Raw genomic sequence first — 17,074 nt, forward strand, 5'->3', positions numbered from 1 at the left:
TGCCTTTTTAATTTTGGTCTACCTTTTTATATTTTCAGTCTGTTATTTTATCTTTTTGTCCTTAAGATATTTGATGAAATTGATTAGAATGTCAGTGATCTCACCAGAAGAATTTAAAACACATTTAACTCACTGCATTAAGTTATTCAGTTCATATCAATACCAGAAATATGAGAGTATTTATTGAGAAAACTTTGTCTTTAATATGTCAATGTCAAAGAATATAATACATTATAACTGAGAAATAAAAGACATTTCTTAAAATCCTAAGAAAGTCAAATACCCAAATACAACCTTCCTACCCTTTGGAAATCACAGTATATATTGTAATTTGACATTGGTTGTATTTTAAAAATACATCAGTATATATGAAAACTTGGGCATTTCTATTTTTCTCCTTTGTTTTTTCTGTTTTCTACCTTTATACTATTTCCTCTATTTTATGCATTTCTTTTTTCCCTACTTTTGTGCTTTAATTTTTATTCTTTCTTTTTTCTTGCTTATCTTCCCTATCCTCCATAATTTTCATACCTACATTCCTTTTTTCACAATTTTTCCTATTCTCTTGACATATTTGTTCTTCTAAATTTAGACTCTCTATGTATGTTGAAAATATTTATGCCCCCTGATGTGAGTTATAAATTACAAAGCTTTGGGCCAAAGTGAAGAGGTTGATAATTGCTTTTAACATGTGGCAGATTTGTCAAGAAATTGTTTATTAGAAAGAAATAAAATGGTGATCCTCTCATTGCTAAGAGGATTCGTTTTTGGATATAGAAAGTGATTCTGTCCCCTGGGTACCCGAGCTGCCCAGCCATGGTCATATATAATACATAGCACTGTACTAGAAAGGAGAGGAAGGATTTTTTTGTTCTCTAAAGCTTAAGAAATTGAGAAAATTTTCTGAATAATTGAGCATCCTCCAGCAGTAGAAACAGTGTATTTTATTTCTTACTAAAGAAAGGAAACTAAATCTCACAGGTAATCACCAACTCCTAATGTTTTGTTTCACATTAATTGTAGAAAAAGGTATTCTGTTATGTTTGTAGTCCCTAATTGTAGAAAATGTATTGTAATATTTGAAATCATTTATGGCCAGCGCTAATCCTTTTAATTGCTATTAACAGCTGCCAGTATGGACTGACATTAGAGGTTCCCTAGCTGAACTTGCAAAATATAAAAATTTCCATTCTGTATCACATTAACCTTCTCCAGAAGAAGCCCAGAGGCTTAGGGAACTTATACCACATATAAAATCTGCTGTGGGACCCAGAGCTGTGGAGCCATGGGATAGTTTGCTAAATAGTGGGGACCTCAGTCCCCCTTCTTGCTCCAGCTCCCTTTGACAGGCAGATGTAGTTGCAGGAACTGAGCTGCAGGTTTGAACTGAGATCAGCTACTGTGCAGGCAGCTGTCTTGGCAGAATGTTGTCTTACTGCCTTTTTCTATAGAGGCTGGATTATGGTGGCTAGAGGCCCTGCCACAGGGCCTCATGTATGTCCATGAGACTGCAAGAACACTTGAGCTTTGGGGTCAATTCTACAACAGTAAGGTGATTGTGGGACGATTAGCTTGGGTTTTTAGTCAGTAGAATGTGTGCTCTGTGAGGCAGGGGCTTACTAGGCTTTGCTCTCAATTGGCTCTGCCTGACACATAGTGGGATGCCATAAATATTTTTTGTTGAGAAATCCTGAATGAAGACAAATAGCAGTTCACATGAGTTGTCATGGAGTGGAAGTATTCAGGGGGACAGTGGAGGTGAGTTCCTTTGCTTTAAATTTTGCATTTATTCATTTGATCACTCACAGCTATAAATTTTCTACAGGAATCTATATGATTCATGCATATATGCTGAATTATTTTTTTCAAGAAAGATAATTGTATTCTTATTTTTCCTTGTTTAAAGAATGTGAAACCTAGGGCTTGGGTAACAAATGGAACCCACTCAGAATTGTAGGTCCCTGAAAACACCTTAAAAGTTTGATAAAATTATGAAGCATATGCTGAGCAGATCATTTTGCTTATCCCAAACAGTAGAGTCTCCTTGTATGGATAATCAGTAACTTTTTTATATAACATTTCCTGTTTAATATTTGGCTAAATTTAATTAGATTATTCATATGATAAAGTAGTTTTGTTTTTTCTTTTAATTTTTAAAGAATGTTTTTCTCCTTATAGGCTTTGCCTCTCCTTGCATTGTATCAATACTTTGTTTCTGGGATTTGCCAAGACCTAGTCAGAAGCCTAGAAGCAAGAATCCTCAAGGTATCTCATAAACTTTTAAGACAATTGATATTCTCAGACTTTAAAGGATGGCCTCATGCATTAATTTGGTTAAAATATTAATGATAAACTAATAATAACATGGCATTATAATATATGGTGTAAAAATAACTTACCTATCATTATATTTAAGTGTGAAAGTTAGAAAATTTTAGATCATTTTAGGTTTGGGTCACAGTAAAGTAAGGAATAGTTTCATCTGGAGATAAAGCCCACCCAGCATCAGTAAACCTAGAAATCACCCCTTTTAAGCTATTAACTAACTGGTGGAGACCAAGGAGTCGGGGTTTTGAAGTTTCTGTGAATTTTGTTGCTAAAGATCTTTCTGTGTATCATGATATACTCGAATCTCTCAGTGCACAGGGAATTGAATGGGCAAGAGAGACAGCCACTAGGTTACAATTAATTGTGTAACCAAGTAGTCAGCTGAGGTTCTCCACCCATGGGATTTAGGTAGAATTCCCTTGAATCCCATGTGGCGTGAGGATCCTAGCACTGCCATTCCCTCTGCCCATTTTCCTTGTAACCTAGTTACAAATTCAGTTGCATTTATTTTGTTCATAAATTATCTAAACATCCAGCAAATTAATTCCCTTCCTGGACTTCCTTAACTCCTTCACTCCTATTCCATATTTTACACATACTCTCTCACTCACACAGAAACATGCACAACATATTCACCAATGCTTTTATGTCTGTAGTGGACTTCACTGAAATTTAGGATGAAAAGGAAATTTAAATTGAGACAAAACACACAGTTTAAAAGAGTATATTTGACATGTCCAAACTTATTGTATTTCATATGTTTCACATTTCATGGCTAAATCAACTGTGTTGGCAAGTGTTACACAAATGGCTGTTATAACACACACACACACACATAAAAAACACTGATTTGTAGCATTGTCAATTTCAGTTGTGTAAATATTCTCACTATGAATAACTAAAACTACCATTGGATTGTGGACTGCCACTGGATGTGGAATTAAGGCAGGATGTGCCAAATTGGCTCTTGCAATTCAGCATGAATTGACTGTCACACAGTGTCTTAACCTCTCTTCTATTTCCCCAAATCCTTCCCATTTCCCAATAAAAGGCAAATTAGACTTCCCTTTGAACTTCTCTTTCCATCCAGAACCAGCCCTCGGGCTTATGTTTTCTGATGTTGTGGTAGTTAGGTTCAGGTGTCAACTTGGCCAGTTGAAGGTGCCTAGTTCTTTTGCTGTGGACATGAGCCAATGGCATGTGAAGCTCATCTGTCGCTGATTACATAATGCAGTCGGCTAGGAGGCATGTCTGCGGCAATGAATGACGTTTGATTTAATTGGCTGGATGCTTAAATGAGAGAACTCAATTTAGCACAGCCCAAGTAGCTTAGCATAATCTCATCTCAGCACTCCTCAGCCCAGGCCTTTGGAGATACAGAAAGGAGAGTTGTTGGAACCCAGAGGCCTGGAGAGAAGGCCAGCAGAGATTGCCCTGTGCCTTCCCATGTAAGAAAGATCCTCAGATGAAAGTTAGCTGCCTTTCTGAAGAACTATACATTTTTAACTAAATAAATCCCCTTTTATTAAAAGCCAATCCATCTCTGGTGTGTTGCATTCTGGCAGCTTTGGCAGACTAAAACAGATGCCAAAAGTCCATTGTGTTATATTTCAAAGTAAAGGCAATACCTTCCCTAGGAAGAATTCTGGTGCTAACTATTAAGATCATATATTTTAACCCTGGAGTAAATATGTAAATAATTAGTTGTTGGCCATGAAAATTTCTGGATCACTTTTTCTGAGTTATTATACTCTTAAGAGTTCTCTTGTTTTTGAATTACAGTAACATTTTTATTAATAAACTGCATAACATTTTTTTCTTTCATTTTTAAATAGCTCTTTCTTCAAGATTGCAAAAATCCTGAGGGAGGGCCTCTATCTTATTTATCTTTTAATTCCCTGTGTGGTCTAGAGTAAAAAAATCACAGTTAATATTTGGTAATTATTGATTTTCAAATTGTCAGACTTTTTTTTAAAAATTTTTTTCATTGTATAGTATTATATATATATATATATATATATATATATATATATATATATATACACACACACACACACACACAAAGCAAAGAAAGAAAAAAGTAATAGTTTTCAAAGCACTCTTCAACAAGTAGTTATAAGACAGATCCCAGAGTTTGTTATGGACTCCCATACCATCCTCTCACCTGTTCCAGAACGTTGAAAGCTAGAAGGAATAAATATTTTTGTTATCATCATGATTGACTTTTTTTTTTCTTTGTTTGTGAAAATAACATATATTCAAAACCAATAAATTTCAAAGCATAGCAAAACAATTAGTTGTAGAACAGATTTCAGAATTTGGTATGGGTTAAAATTCCACAGTTTTTGGTTTTTACTTCTAGTTGCTCCAGGATATTGGAGACTAAAAGAAATATCAATATAATGATTCAGCAATCATATTTATTTGTTAGACCCTGCCTTCTTTGTGTAACTCCACCATCACCTTTGGTCTTTCTTCCACTCTTTGGGGGGTACTTGGGCTGTGGCCATTCTAACTTTTTCATGTTAGAAGGGGCTGTCAGCAATATGGGGTTGAGAGATGAAACTAGTTGATTCTCTGGAAAGGCTGGGCCCTCTAGGTTTCGGGACTTATCTGGCCCAGGGACCCATGTGGAGGTTGTAGGTTTCTGGAAAGTTACCCTAGTGTATGGAACCTTTGTGGAATCTTATATATTGCCCTAGGTGTTCTTTAGGATTGACTGGAATGGTTTTGGTTGGGGTTTGGCAAGTTATGACAGGTAGCAATGTCTAACTGAAGCTTGCGTAAGAGTGACCTCTTGACTCTATTTGAACTTTCTCAGCCACTGATACTTTATTAGTTACATTTCTTTTCCCCCTTTTGGTCAGGATGGCATTGTTGATCTCATGGTGCCAGGGCCACACTCATCCCTGGCCCTCATCTCCCACATCACCAGGGAGACATTCACCCCTGGATGTCATATCCCACATCAGGGGAGGGCAATGATTTCACTTGCAGAGTTGGGCTTAGAGAGAGTGGGGCCACATCTGAGCAACCAAAGAAGTCCCCCAGAAGTAACTCTTAGGCATACCTATAGGTAGGCTAAGCCTCTCTGCTACATACATAAGCTTCACAAGAGCAAACCTCAAGATCAAGGGTTTGGCCTATTGACTTGGGTGTCCCTAATGTTTGACACAGTATCAGGGGTTTCCCCAGTGTTAAAGTTTAATAGTTCTGTATGTTTTCTCCCATTCCTCAAGGGACTTTGCCAATATTTTTTGTCAAATTGACAGGCTTTTATTATGTGCTTATTGTGCATAGTTTCCTTAGTGTTTAGTGAGAATTCCCCTAAGAGATATTTGGTAATTATTTATTGATTTAAGTCTAAAACAACATTCATTAAGTACCTCCTATATAAAGTACTTGTGTTAGTAACTGGAATACAAAGAAATGTAATGCATGGTATTGGCTGGTATGGAAGTAGAGAGAGACGTGACATATATAGAAGCAATAAAGTATGCACCTGGCACTTGATTGTTTCTAGTTGGGTATGATGAGTACTAAGTCTCCAGGATTTAAAAGGAGGGAGAAATGTCTTTGAATCTTGAGATTTCACTAAATAGATAAGACTTAAACTTGAAAAATGTGCAATGAACAGAGCAAGACAGAGGAAGAAGAAAACATTCTCAGCAAGATAACCATGTGAAAGGTACAGCAGTGAGGAAATACTGAATTTGAGAGCAGGAGTGGGTCAGTGGTCTGGAGTGGAGTTTTGGAGGGGGGACATTGCAGAAGACAACGTAAGAATACCAGAGTCCCATGATGTGGAGGGTCTTCAGGTCCAGCCTGAGGGGACGTGATGTGGAGTCTGCACAGTGACAGAAATTGTAGATTACGAACTCAGATTTGGGGTACTGGTTTAGCCTCATCTGTTGTCTAAGAGGCAAGATATATGGAAGCATCACAAAGATCATTAATAGTGTATCACGAGGAGATCGGGAAAGGCATTGAAAGACATAATATAGAACAAAGTTTTATCTTTTACTGACTCATCAGCACTTGGTAACTTTTTTTTGGCCCAAGAGTAGCTTAAAAGCCAGCAAGAACTGTGGACTCTATACTGTAGCCTTGTGTGGGGAGGATATGGGGGGGTGGCAGTTAATTATAGAACTTTGATCAGGGGAAATGATCAGATGTATATAATGACAGTATGCGGAGCAGAGTAAGATTGGGAAACGGAGCATTACTGCTGTAATAGGACTGAAGAGCTGGAAGGGCTGTGACAGAAACAATGACAAAGGGCAAGTGATGGATCATACAGAGAAAGGAATAACAGCTTGGGTGAGCAAAGTTTGCCTGACCTTTTCTGGAGTGAACTGGGGTCAGTGAGTGGGAAGAGAAAAAGTCATTGGCAGCAAATAGCAAACAGTGAAGCTTTCTAACAAATCAAACAGCAATAGATCATGCTGTTAAGTTTCTATAGTGTGCTAGTGTCTTTCAGGGAAGGCTTTAAGACCTCTATGATCAGCTGGTCTGGTTGCACTTTAGAACTGCCAACATCTTGAAAGATTTATTACTTTCCACACATCAGATGCTTCTAGGAAGAGAACTGACAGTTCTGTATTTGTCTGAATGAAGGGTTGATTTGCAGGGGGTTCTCTTTGCTGTCGGCTTGTTTGTGTTCACAGTGTTGGTCACTTCTGAAGATAAATGTCCATTATTATCCATCACTATGGCTTTTTCAAATGGTCTAATTAGTATAGGTAAATTGAAACCAGGAGACAGCTTGAGGTAGTTAGATGTAGTCTGTATATAGCAAGCTTATAGTCAAGAGAAAGCTAACCAGGCACAGATATTAGAAAGTGTTTCCTCATAAGAATAATGATCAAAATTGTCATCTAGAAGTCTGAAAGAGGTTACGTGTCTCCTTAAATGCCAACTTTGTTATTATATGGCACCGGGGAGGTTAGAGCCCAAGTTGTCTGAGACAAGAACCATACAATGAAACTCAATAGATAAGTTAATCTCTCCTTTTCCATTGAAAATGTTCTCCTGATCTTTTATGTTTTCTTTTCATGTTATTGTTGCATCCTACTTCCCCTTCACTTACCTTCTTGTTAGTTTCTTTAAAATTCAGGTACTCTTGATATTTCTAAGATAGGGCTGAAAGGAAAAGAGAGAGTAAGAGGTGTAGAAATGTTGAGGATAAATAGATTTTTCTCTTTCTCTGTTAATGTACCTTCATTTAATTTTGTATTTTCCTCCCTGCTTCCACATTAACCCTTCTCTATTCTGTTCCCTGCGAAGTCATTAGGTGTTTTCAAAACATAGGTTAGGGTCCTCCCTGTATTAATAACTTCCTGTTGCACAGAGACTAAAATCCAGAAGCCTCACTCTGGTCCACAGGTACTGCATGATCTTCCCTGGCCACTTTTACCATCTGTCTCCTAACCCTCTTTCCTTGTTCCTTGAGGTTAACCACCCAGTCGTTCCTTGAGCAAGCCAACCCTCCAATCATCTTGGCACTCATGACCCTCTCATCTTAAAGCTTTTCCTCCAGGTTTTCACATGGCTCTTTCCTTCACATCATTTCCTAATCTTCTCCCCCCAGAAAAGTCTTCCTTGACCACAATATAGAAAATAGCATTTTGTTAGTACCTACTACTTCTTCTCAAACTGTGTATGTCTTCATGTGTCACTTAAACAGAGCTAAAAATATATCTCAATGGAATGTAACCTCAAAGAGGGCTTGGTGCAAAGATGTTGCTCAGTAATGTGTTGAATCATTGAATGAATTAATTTGAACAGGAGCTTTTCTTCCTTTATTTTCTGATTGAAAATCCTGCTGGATTATATTTAAAAGAAATCATGTACAATGTGTAGTTATCAGTTTATTAACGTTAAGAGTATGTCTGTAAAATTGGCAGTGTTTAATAATTATGAATAAGAAAATTAATAGTTGTCCGTATGTTGATACATTGTAAGTTAGTCTTCTGGTTTATTTTAGAGAATATTAGGAGTGTTTTGTTGTTTGTTTATTTTTTGAGCCATAGTTCACCATGGGAGCAAAAAGATAAATTTGATTTTTAAAGCTTTCGTGCCTATCATATTTTTATGTGCTTGCCTCTGATGAAAGAGGCAACATCTGATAAACTTTGTCCTGCTGCTGTTTATTAGCTTCTTGGTCCATGGCACATGCAAATTGGCTTACACACAGAAACATGCATCTCCGTCCATTCATATTTAGTGAGCATTAATTCATAATACATTACCAACATTACACAGAAATTGTGGATCTCAAAAAGTGGATGATTTTTCTTTAAAATTTTTATTTTGTAAATGAAACAAATTGTTTAATTTAAAATCTCATTGACTTTTTTCTTTCTTTTAAAGATTGAAGTTCTTATAGATTTAGGGTTCTTTTCTGAAGCCTTTTATGAGATGTCCCAGATTTTTTATGGAAGAAACATGCCTTCCACAATACCTGCTGGCTGTAAAGCTACTGGAAAAATAAAGGTAAACCTGCCAATTTGATTCAAAGCTGTTTCTTTACTTTAGAAAGCTACATTCCTAAAATCCAGGAAACACTTCCACAAAAGTATATTTATGAGTTTTCGGTACTCCAGATCTCTTTATTAATATGGCTTGTAGCTCACCTCCAGCTTTTATGTGGCTTCATTTGTCAGGGCCTGGCAGTATGTCTGGAATGAAAGGGTGTCACAGGGGTGGGATGCCGGGTTTTGCAGTAGATTTTTGCCATCAAATTCTAGCTCGGGAATGTTGCACATTACTCTCTGTTTAGTGGTAATGGGCTGTCTCATTAGACACACCATGACGACCTCTTAGACTTTGGAATTTCATCTTATAATTTTTGGTGAATTTTCTAAATAAATCATCACCCTTATATCTTATTTGGATATTTTTTATTTATATGCCAAGGAGTTGTGATAATGTACTCTCATTTCTGTGAGAAGAGAACTTTCCTCCATCTTGTCTAATCTTTTTTGGCTTTAGTAGATAGTTTTACCCAGCTTGCTTAATCTGTATTTATAAATTAGATGATTGAAGCAGCCTTGAAAGTGAATTCTGGAGTTTATGCTTAAAGTGTTAATTAAATCAGAGTGAACTATTAATGTCCCTTGATTCAGTTTTCATAGTGATCTGGGAACCACGGAGTAATCTTGCTTTAGGCAGATGCTTGGACTCTCAAGGGCTAGTGAGGGAGATGGGAGGAGGGAGCCAGTCAGCTTGCCTGGGGGAGACTGTGTGTGTGATGACTGACACTGACAGATGTGAAACCTGCTGGTTTGGTTCAAATTTGGAGGACCTAGAAGAGTTTGGGGAATGAGTTGTAAGTCTTGAAGAATTACTTGCACAAGTTGAAATTATATTGGCACATACTATGTCCATTCCTTCAGTGGATTCCCCCAAATTGACCTTGCTTATTGCTCAATGTAACTGTTACAGCATTCTCATTCATTGTAATAGGGTGAAGGGTGACATGCAGTAGGCTATAGGGTGTGTGTGTATTAGAGAGAGAGAGAGTGAAAGAAAGAGAGAGATTGAGAGAGAACAAGCTTAGGAGAAAGACCAGGATTAGAGACATTTGTCCATCACCATTAAATAGATATTTTTTATATATAATGGGAGTGGAGGAGATTTCTCAGGAAGAGCACAGAAAGTAAGAGAGCACTGGAAAGAGCTATGGGGAACAGCAGCATTTAGGGAGGGGCAGAAGAAAGAATTCAATGAAGTGAACTTTTCACATGGGTGTCCCCTGGTAGTCAGCAGAAAGCACAGAGTGTTTCTTAGCCTTGTCTCCTATCCTGAACTTTAGGATGTCATAGCCTAATGGATGACCCATGTTTTAAAAAGATGCCATTTATCTACCATAAATGACACATGTATTTTGAGTTTGTTCAGCTGTAGTGGTGAGAAGTCCACACAATATCCTCAAGCCTTTTACCGATATTCCTAGGGGAACTGAAGGTGAAGGCCGTACTTTGTGATCAAGGTCAGCATGAAACCAACTGGGCCTATGGAAGTGTACCTTAGTTATCTTTTATCCCATGCTTGCAAGTACCAGGCACTGTGCTATGTGCTTTATGTCCATTCTCTCTGTATTCAGAGGAAATTGCATCTTGCCAAAGAGGAAATTTAATCCCCATTTCTAAGATAAGGAAACAAGACCAGCAAGGTTAAGTGATTGGCACAAATTTACAAGGCATGTAAATGACAGAGCCAGGATTCAAGCATAAATTTCAGTGGCTTCAAGACTTTCCTCTGTCCTTACTTTGTTTTGTTCTGTTTTTGGGGGGTACATGGTCCAGGAATTGAACCCAGGTCTCCCATATGGAAGGCAAACATTCTACAACCGAACCACCCATGAACCCCTTCTGTCCTTAATTTTGATAACAAGAAGTTGTAAGCAAAAAGCTGATTGTGTGTGAGAAGTTACAAAATTGACTAACTCCTCCAATTCCTGCCTCTTTTGCTTCTATATCTCTCTGTGTAAATGACATCTTTAATTTGCATCATTGCAGTTGCCACCTCAGACTTAATCATTTGTAGACAACCTACTATCTTGCAGGTCAGTTTGTCAGTTATTAAGACCATTATTAAGATTCTTACCCATTTTTTTAGCTTCAAGGCATCCCATTCTTTCACCTCTGTACATGAAGTCAGTTAATTTTCCTGTTTCATTTGACTCATTTTCTGTGGAGTGAATTAACTCTGTTTTTTTGTTTTTTTTTTTTTAACCTGGGTTAAATTAGCAGTACTTTTGGCTTGCTTCTCGTTCAACAGCCTTTCTATATTCTAACGGGTTTGCATTTCATTCATTAAAAAATATTTATTGAGGGCCTACTGAATACCAGGTACTATTCCAGGCATGGGATGGGGTGGGGGAGGATAGAACAGTAAAAAGACAAATGGAATTATTACCTTCCTGGAGCTTATAGTCCAGTGAGGGGGACAGACATAAAAAATTCACCACATAAATAAATGCCAGGTGATGATACACTAGGAAGGACAGTCAAAGTGGGTTGAGGGAATAGAGCATGACCAGGGCGATGGGTTGTTGTTTTACTCAGAGTTGTTTGGGAAGTCTCTCAAGTAGGGAGTTTTTGAGGGAAGTGAGCCATGCAAAGATCTGGAAGAACAACCTGCTTACAAGTTGAAGTTGCAGGGGCAAGGTTGTGAGGCAAGGACTTCAAGGTATGGTTGAGGAAAATGAAGGAGCCCAAGTAAGGCTGGAATCAAAAGGAAAAGGAGGAGGGGCAGAGGATGGAGACTCAGGTCTTGAGTCAAATGGGTTCTCATATGGCTTGAAAAGGACTGAATTTACTCTAAATGAGATGAGGAACCTTGCAGAGGTTTGAGTAGAGAAGAGATGTGATAGGGATTATATTTGAAAGAACCATTTTGCCGTGTAGGCAATAGACTGTGGATGGGCATGTATATAAGTATGGTGAACAGTCAGTTCATTGCAAATAATCTGGGTGAAAGTTGGTCTTAGTTTCCTATGGCTGCCATAACAAAGTACCACAAACTGGATGGATTAAAGCAATGTAGACTTATTGTCTCACAGTTCTGGAGCCTGAAATCCAGGTGTCAGCAGAACCATATTCCATCTGAAACCTGCAGGGCAGAACCCTTCCTTGTCACTTCTAACTCTGGTGTTTGATGCCAATCCTTGGCATTCCTTGGCTTGTAGATGCATCACTTCACTATCTTCCTCCTCATTCTTCACATGATCTTCTCCTCACCATCTGTCTGAGTTTGAGTCCAAATTTCCTTTTCTTATAAGGACACAAATCCTACTGGATCAAGGCCCACCCTAATCCAGTTTGGCCTCAGCTAACTAAATCACATCTTCAGAGGCCCTATTTCCAAACAAGGTCAAAGTCATGGAACCAGGTATTAAGACTTGAATGTATTTTGGGGCGGGGGTGGGGGGCACACAGTTCAACTCTTAGCAGAGATGATGGTGGTTGGGGAGGTGGTGGAGGGAGTCAGCTGTGGTCAAATTCTGAGTATTGTGAGAAGGTAATGCTAAGAGCATTTGCTGATGGTATTTTGGATGTGAGATATAAGAGAAAGGAGTTAAGAGTGACCCCAGAGTGTTTTCATTTATTGAGATGGGAAATACTGCTTGAGGCAAAGACTGAACATGTTAAGTATGAAATCCCTACTGGACAACCAGGTGGAGAGTAAGTGGGTATTTAGCATAAAAAGTCTGGAATTCAGGGGAGAGGTTGGGGCTGTAGGTATAAAACTGGGAGATATTCGCATGGAGATTTTAAATCATGGGACTGGTTGAAATCAGCTGGGAAATGAAGAAGATAGAGAAAAGCAGCAGTCAGAGGATGGAGACTTAGGTCATCCACCTTCAGAGGCCAGAAAGATGAAAAAGAATCAGTACAGGACAATGGAAGAGAAGCCAGTGGGTAGAATGAGAAACAAGTTGAAGCCTTCAACAGCCACTGCTTTGGTAAAAACAGACAAACAAAAAAATCTGAAATGAATTTTTATATATAAATTCTAAACTTCATTTTTTTTTTTATTAATTAGTTTTTGTAAGACAAGTATGTGTATGGTGAGTTGTCTCCCAATGGATTCTGACTTCAAATTTCGAATTCTCCAAGTCAGTTTGCAGCTTTTCAGGTCCAATTGGGAATTTTTTTTTTTTTTTTTTTTTTACATGGGCAGGCACCAGGAATCAAACCCAGGTCTCCAGCATGGCAGGCGAGAATTCTGCCACTGAGCCACCATAGCCCACCCAGTTAGGAATTTAAAAAGTGTAATTTAAAGAGGAAATGCAATCAGGATTTATAATTAAAATAGGTGCCAAAGTTTTTAGGCCCCAGCCTAGTTATTTAAAGGTAGGATTATTCGGCTGCAAGAGAAGTAATGTAAAAGTCTTACAGATTGCTCTTGGACTTTTCAAAGACCTTTAAAAAAAAAAAAGTCTGTATTTTAACTATCCTCTTATGGAGATTCTGCTGTCATCATCAAATCTAAAGCCCTATTATCAACTCTCTTCAGTTTAAACCATGGAAGATCTTCCCTGGATTTATTTACTCACTTTTCAAAGTGTTCTAGGACAGAAAGAGTATCTTCCACAAAAAAGAACTTAAAAAAAAAGCAAACTTACCAACAATTTCAAGCCTATATATGGTATCTTGGTTAGGGGTCCATCAAAAGCAGAACCTGAGACAAGGATCCTGAGACAAGGGTTTAGGTACAAGTAGTATATTTGGGGGTGATTCCAGGAAGCTGGGTGAGTGGGTGGGAAAGTTAGGGGAAAGAGGAAAAGCATTCCAGAGATTGAGAAGGTTGAGAAGGTAGCTGCTGTGGGCAGTGGGGCCTTAGAGAGATTGGGTTGAACACATCTTTCATCCCTCGTTGGTCAGGATTGCTCCCTCCACTTCCAGCCTGTTCTGCACACCCTTGGTGTCACGGAATCCCTCAGACAAAGCAGTACAGGTGCTTGAAGTAGGACACCATTCCTATGTGTGGGACAGGTCTACTGAAGCTGCCGGTGACCAAGGGGATATGGTTGGGTATCAGTCTTGGCTTTGACAAGTGGGCATCTTTTAAAAAGGAGGAAGAGTGATACATTATCTACTAGACAATACAACACCCTTCTGTGACAAATAAATGAAATATTGCCAGATGCATTTAAAGCCAAACGTATTAACAGGTAATGCACACAAGGCAAGAAACTCACAAAAAATAGTCATTCTGAATAGTAAGGTAGTTTTGCCTCAAGTTGGCAAAAAAATTTAAAGTGATAATAATCCACGTTGTTCAAAGTGCAGTGATCTTGGCATTTTCACAGAATGTGGAAGGAAATGAATAGTGAACCATCCTTTTTCAATTTTCTCACTATGTTCTTATTTTTTATACCTAGCAGTTTTGCTCCCAGGAATCTATCCCAAGGCACTAATCAGAAATACAGACAAAAGAACCATCAATGTTATTTAAACTAGGAGTGAATGGTGGGATGAGGGTGGGAAGCAACCCTTAGATTTCTCAGTGAGTAAGAGGTTATTATGGTACATTCCTAGATAAAGTATTTCTTACCTGTTAGACTGAGATTTATGAAGATCTTGATGGTGTGTGGGAAAAAGTGTAATGTAATGGTTAGTGAAAACAGGATACAAATCTATGTATAAAAGTTTAAATTTAAATATACTGGAGAGATGTTGGTAAGAAAGACATCAAAGTATTAACAGTGACAGCCTAAAAGAAGTAGACTTCTTGATGATTCTTACTTTCTTCTTTATGCAATACCTGTTTTTTTCTGAACAGAGCATGTATTACTTTTACAATAAAAATATTTCAAATAATTTTAGAAAATATTAACAGCTTCATTTAAAAGAATACTCAAATAAGCCTGTTCCTAACATTATTATTTTATATATTGACAGATATTTCAATCATTTGACTCAGGAAAACCTCTTCATAGCAAAGAAAATTTACAGGTAGGAATAACAATAGGTATGAACACTGGATATTTAGTGTGGATAATTTGGGGGCCGTTTCAAACTATTTGGTAGGTATAATCTTTGTTCTTGAAAATCTGCTACATAATGTGCTTTTCTACTTCTAAGAAGGGCCAATTGCTGTCAATAATTGAATGACTGGGATTTAAGCATTTGATAACCTAGTAGTATTTAAATACTTGAAATAATCATTTCCACAAACCTTAAGGGGTGTCATCAGTCTGTTCACTACCAAGTACTGATGTGGAAGAGTTGGAGTGGACCCACGGGTAAAGGCGTTTCTGGACAGGTAAGGACAGCTAAGGGGTTCACATAATCAGAGTGACAAGTAAACATGTAGACATTACTTTTATATAATTGTACATTTTATGCCACAAATTTCACTTTTCAATTGTGTTTCAGATGATCCATGGTTTTCCCTTAAAATGTCTTAAGTTATCCATGTCTTACCTGAAAGAGAGGACTGAGATTAGCAAGATATAAATACATTTTCATACTTCATTGAGATAGTTCAAGAGTTTGGAATGTTTATGAGTATTTCTTTCCAGCCATAAATTCCAGGGCATCCTGAAAACACTTCTATAAGGTGTGCTTTTCTTTTTGGTATAAAGGGAAGATCTGACTGATCATTTCTTTTCATACAAAAAGAGACTGACAGTATAATGAAAAACCAGTGTCTGTTAGCTAATTAATTAAAACAGTATTGTTGGTCTGCTTGACTCTTCTGTGTAGAGAGAGAGAAAGGGATGTTAAATACCATTACTAATTAATCTTCTTTTGATCCTCAACTATGTGTGTGTGTGTAATTGTCAAGGCTCATTAAATCATTGTTTGCTGTGGAGAAAGGAGAGAAGAGGAAACTCTCTGCCCCAGTCCAAAGTACCTTGACTAGATAGGGAAGGGTGGCCGTGTTCCTGTACAGTAATTTGGTGTCAGCTCAGCCTTTGTTGTCAGGCTGCTTCCTGACCGACTCTTCTGTGTGTTGATCCCCAGCCTTTAGATGAGGTTAAGAAAGGACAACAGCCTCCCCATCACCAACACTGCCTCAGTGTCTCCCAAGTAATATGATTTTTAAAATCTTAGCTTATGTAAGGCAAATAAATAGTTTCCCCCCTCTCTAAAATAGCCCCAGGAGCTGCCTTTTGTATTAATTCAACAAATATTTATGACTAGCCACTGTGTGCGGGTGCTGTTCTGGTGCTGTCAATCAAGTCACTCAATCAACACAGCAGAAAAATAATAAGTCCTCATGCAGTTTGTAATTTAGTGGGGGAAGGCTAGTAATAACCATGATGTTGCAGTAGATACTATCAATAAGTAAATTATTAAATATGTTAGAAGTTGGACCATGCTATGGGGGAAAACAATCAGCATTGTGTAGAGGGGTTTGAGAGCTTGGGGCTGGGGTGGACCTGAATTTTAAATGGGTTGATCAGATTAGTCCATATGAAGATGACATTCGAGATCTGACCTGAAAGAGATTAAAGGCACATTCCAGAAGAATAGCAAGGGCAAGAGCCTTGAGGTAGGATCATTTAGCTTGCTTGAGGAACTGCTCAGCCAGTGTGGATGGCTGGAGCTATGTGAGTGATGCGACAGTAGTAAGAGAAGTCAGAAACCTAACAGGGAGCCAGATGGAGAAGGACCTTGAAGGGCCATTGTGACGTAGGCTTTTACATTGACCCAAATGGGGAGCTGCTGGAGAATTTGAGCAGAGGTATAACCTGACATATATTTTAAAGGGATCATTTTAACTAATCTGTGGAGCCTACTGTGTCCCAGGTACTGTTCTCGTGCAGTCATACACATCAGTAATCAGACAAATTTGCAAACTTCTTAGAGGTTATATTTATTAGGGAGTGGGGAAACTAGTAACACATTTGTAGACACAGTAATTTTGAGATGTCTGTTAGACATCTAAGCAGATGTATTGAGTCAGAAGTTGATTGTACAAGTTGCATTTAGAAAAGAGGTTGGAGTCAGAGAGATAAACTTGTCATCAGCATTTCAATAAAATTAAAACCAGGAGGACCAGGAATCAGAACATCAAAGGGTAGGGAGTGAGGAGAGAGAAGATGAGCTCTGGGACATTTGAATATTAAGAGTTTTAAACAAGAGGAGGAGGGCAGGCCACGGTGGCTCAGCAGGCAGAGATCTCGCCTGCCATGCCAGAGACCTGGGTTTGATTCCAGGTGCCTGCTCATACAAAATAAATAAACAAACAACAAAACAACAGCAACAAAAAAATAAGAGGAGGA

At 38.1% G+C, this 17,074-nt stretch overlaps 1 protein-coding gene across 1 annotated transcript in view; it reads left to right on the plus strand.

Moving 5' to 3' along the window:
* CFAP54 (cilia and flagella associated protein 54) overlaps window positions 1-17,074 on the plus strand; it is a 335,670-nt gene that overhangs the window by 186,872 nt on the left and 131,724 nt on the right. Inside the window, exons 46-48 of the mRNA XM_077111714.1 lie at window positions 2,179-2,265; window positions 8,701-8,823; window positions 14,742-14,795. Coding sequence (XP_076967829.1) covers window positions 2,179-2,265; window positions 8,701-8,823; window positions 14,742-14,795 — 264 coding nt within the window. The remainder of the gene's footprint in view (window positions 1-2,178; window positions 2,266-8,700; window positions 8,824-14,741; window positions 14,796-17,074) is intronic.

Source organism: Tamandua tetradactyla, chromosome 7, assembly GCF_023851605.1.
Source record: "Tamandua tetradactyla isolate mTamTet1 chromosome 7, mTamTet1.pri, whole genome shotgun sequence".
Classification (NCBI taxonomy): Eukaryota; Metazoa; Chordata; class Mammalia; order Pilosa; family Myrmecophagidae; genus Tamandua; species Tamandua tetradactyla.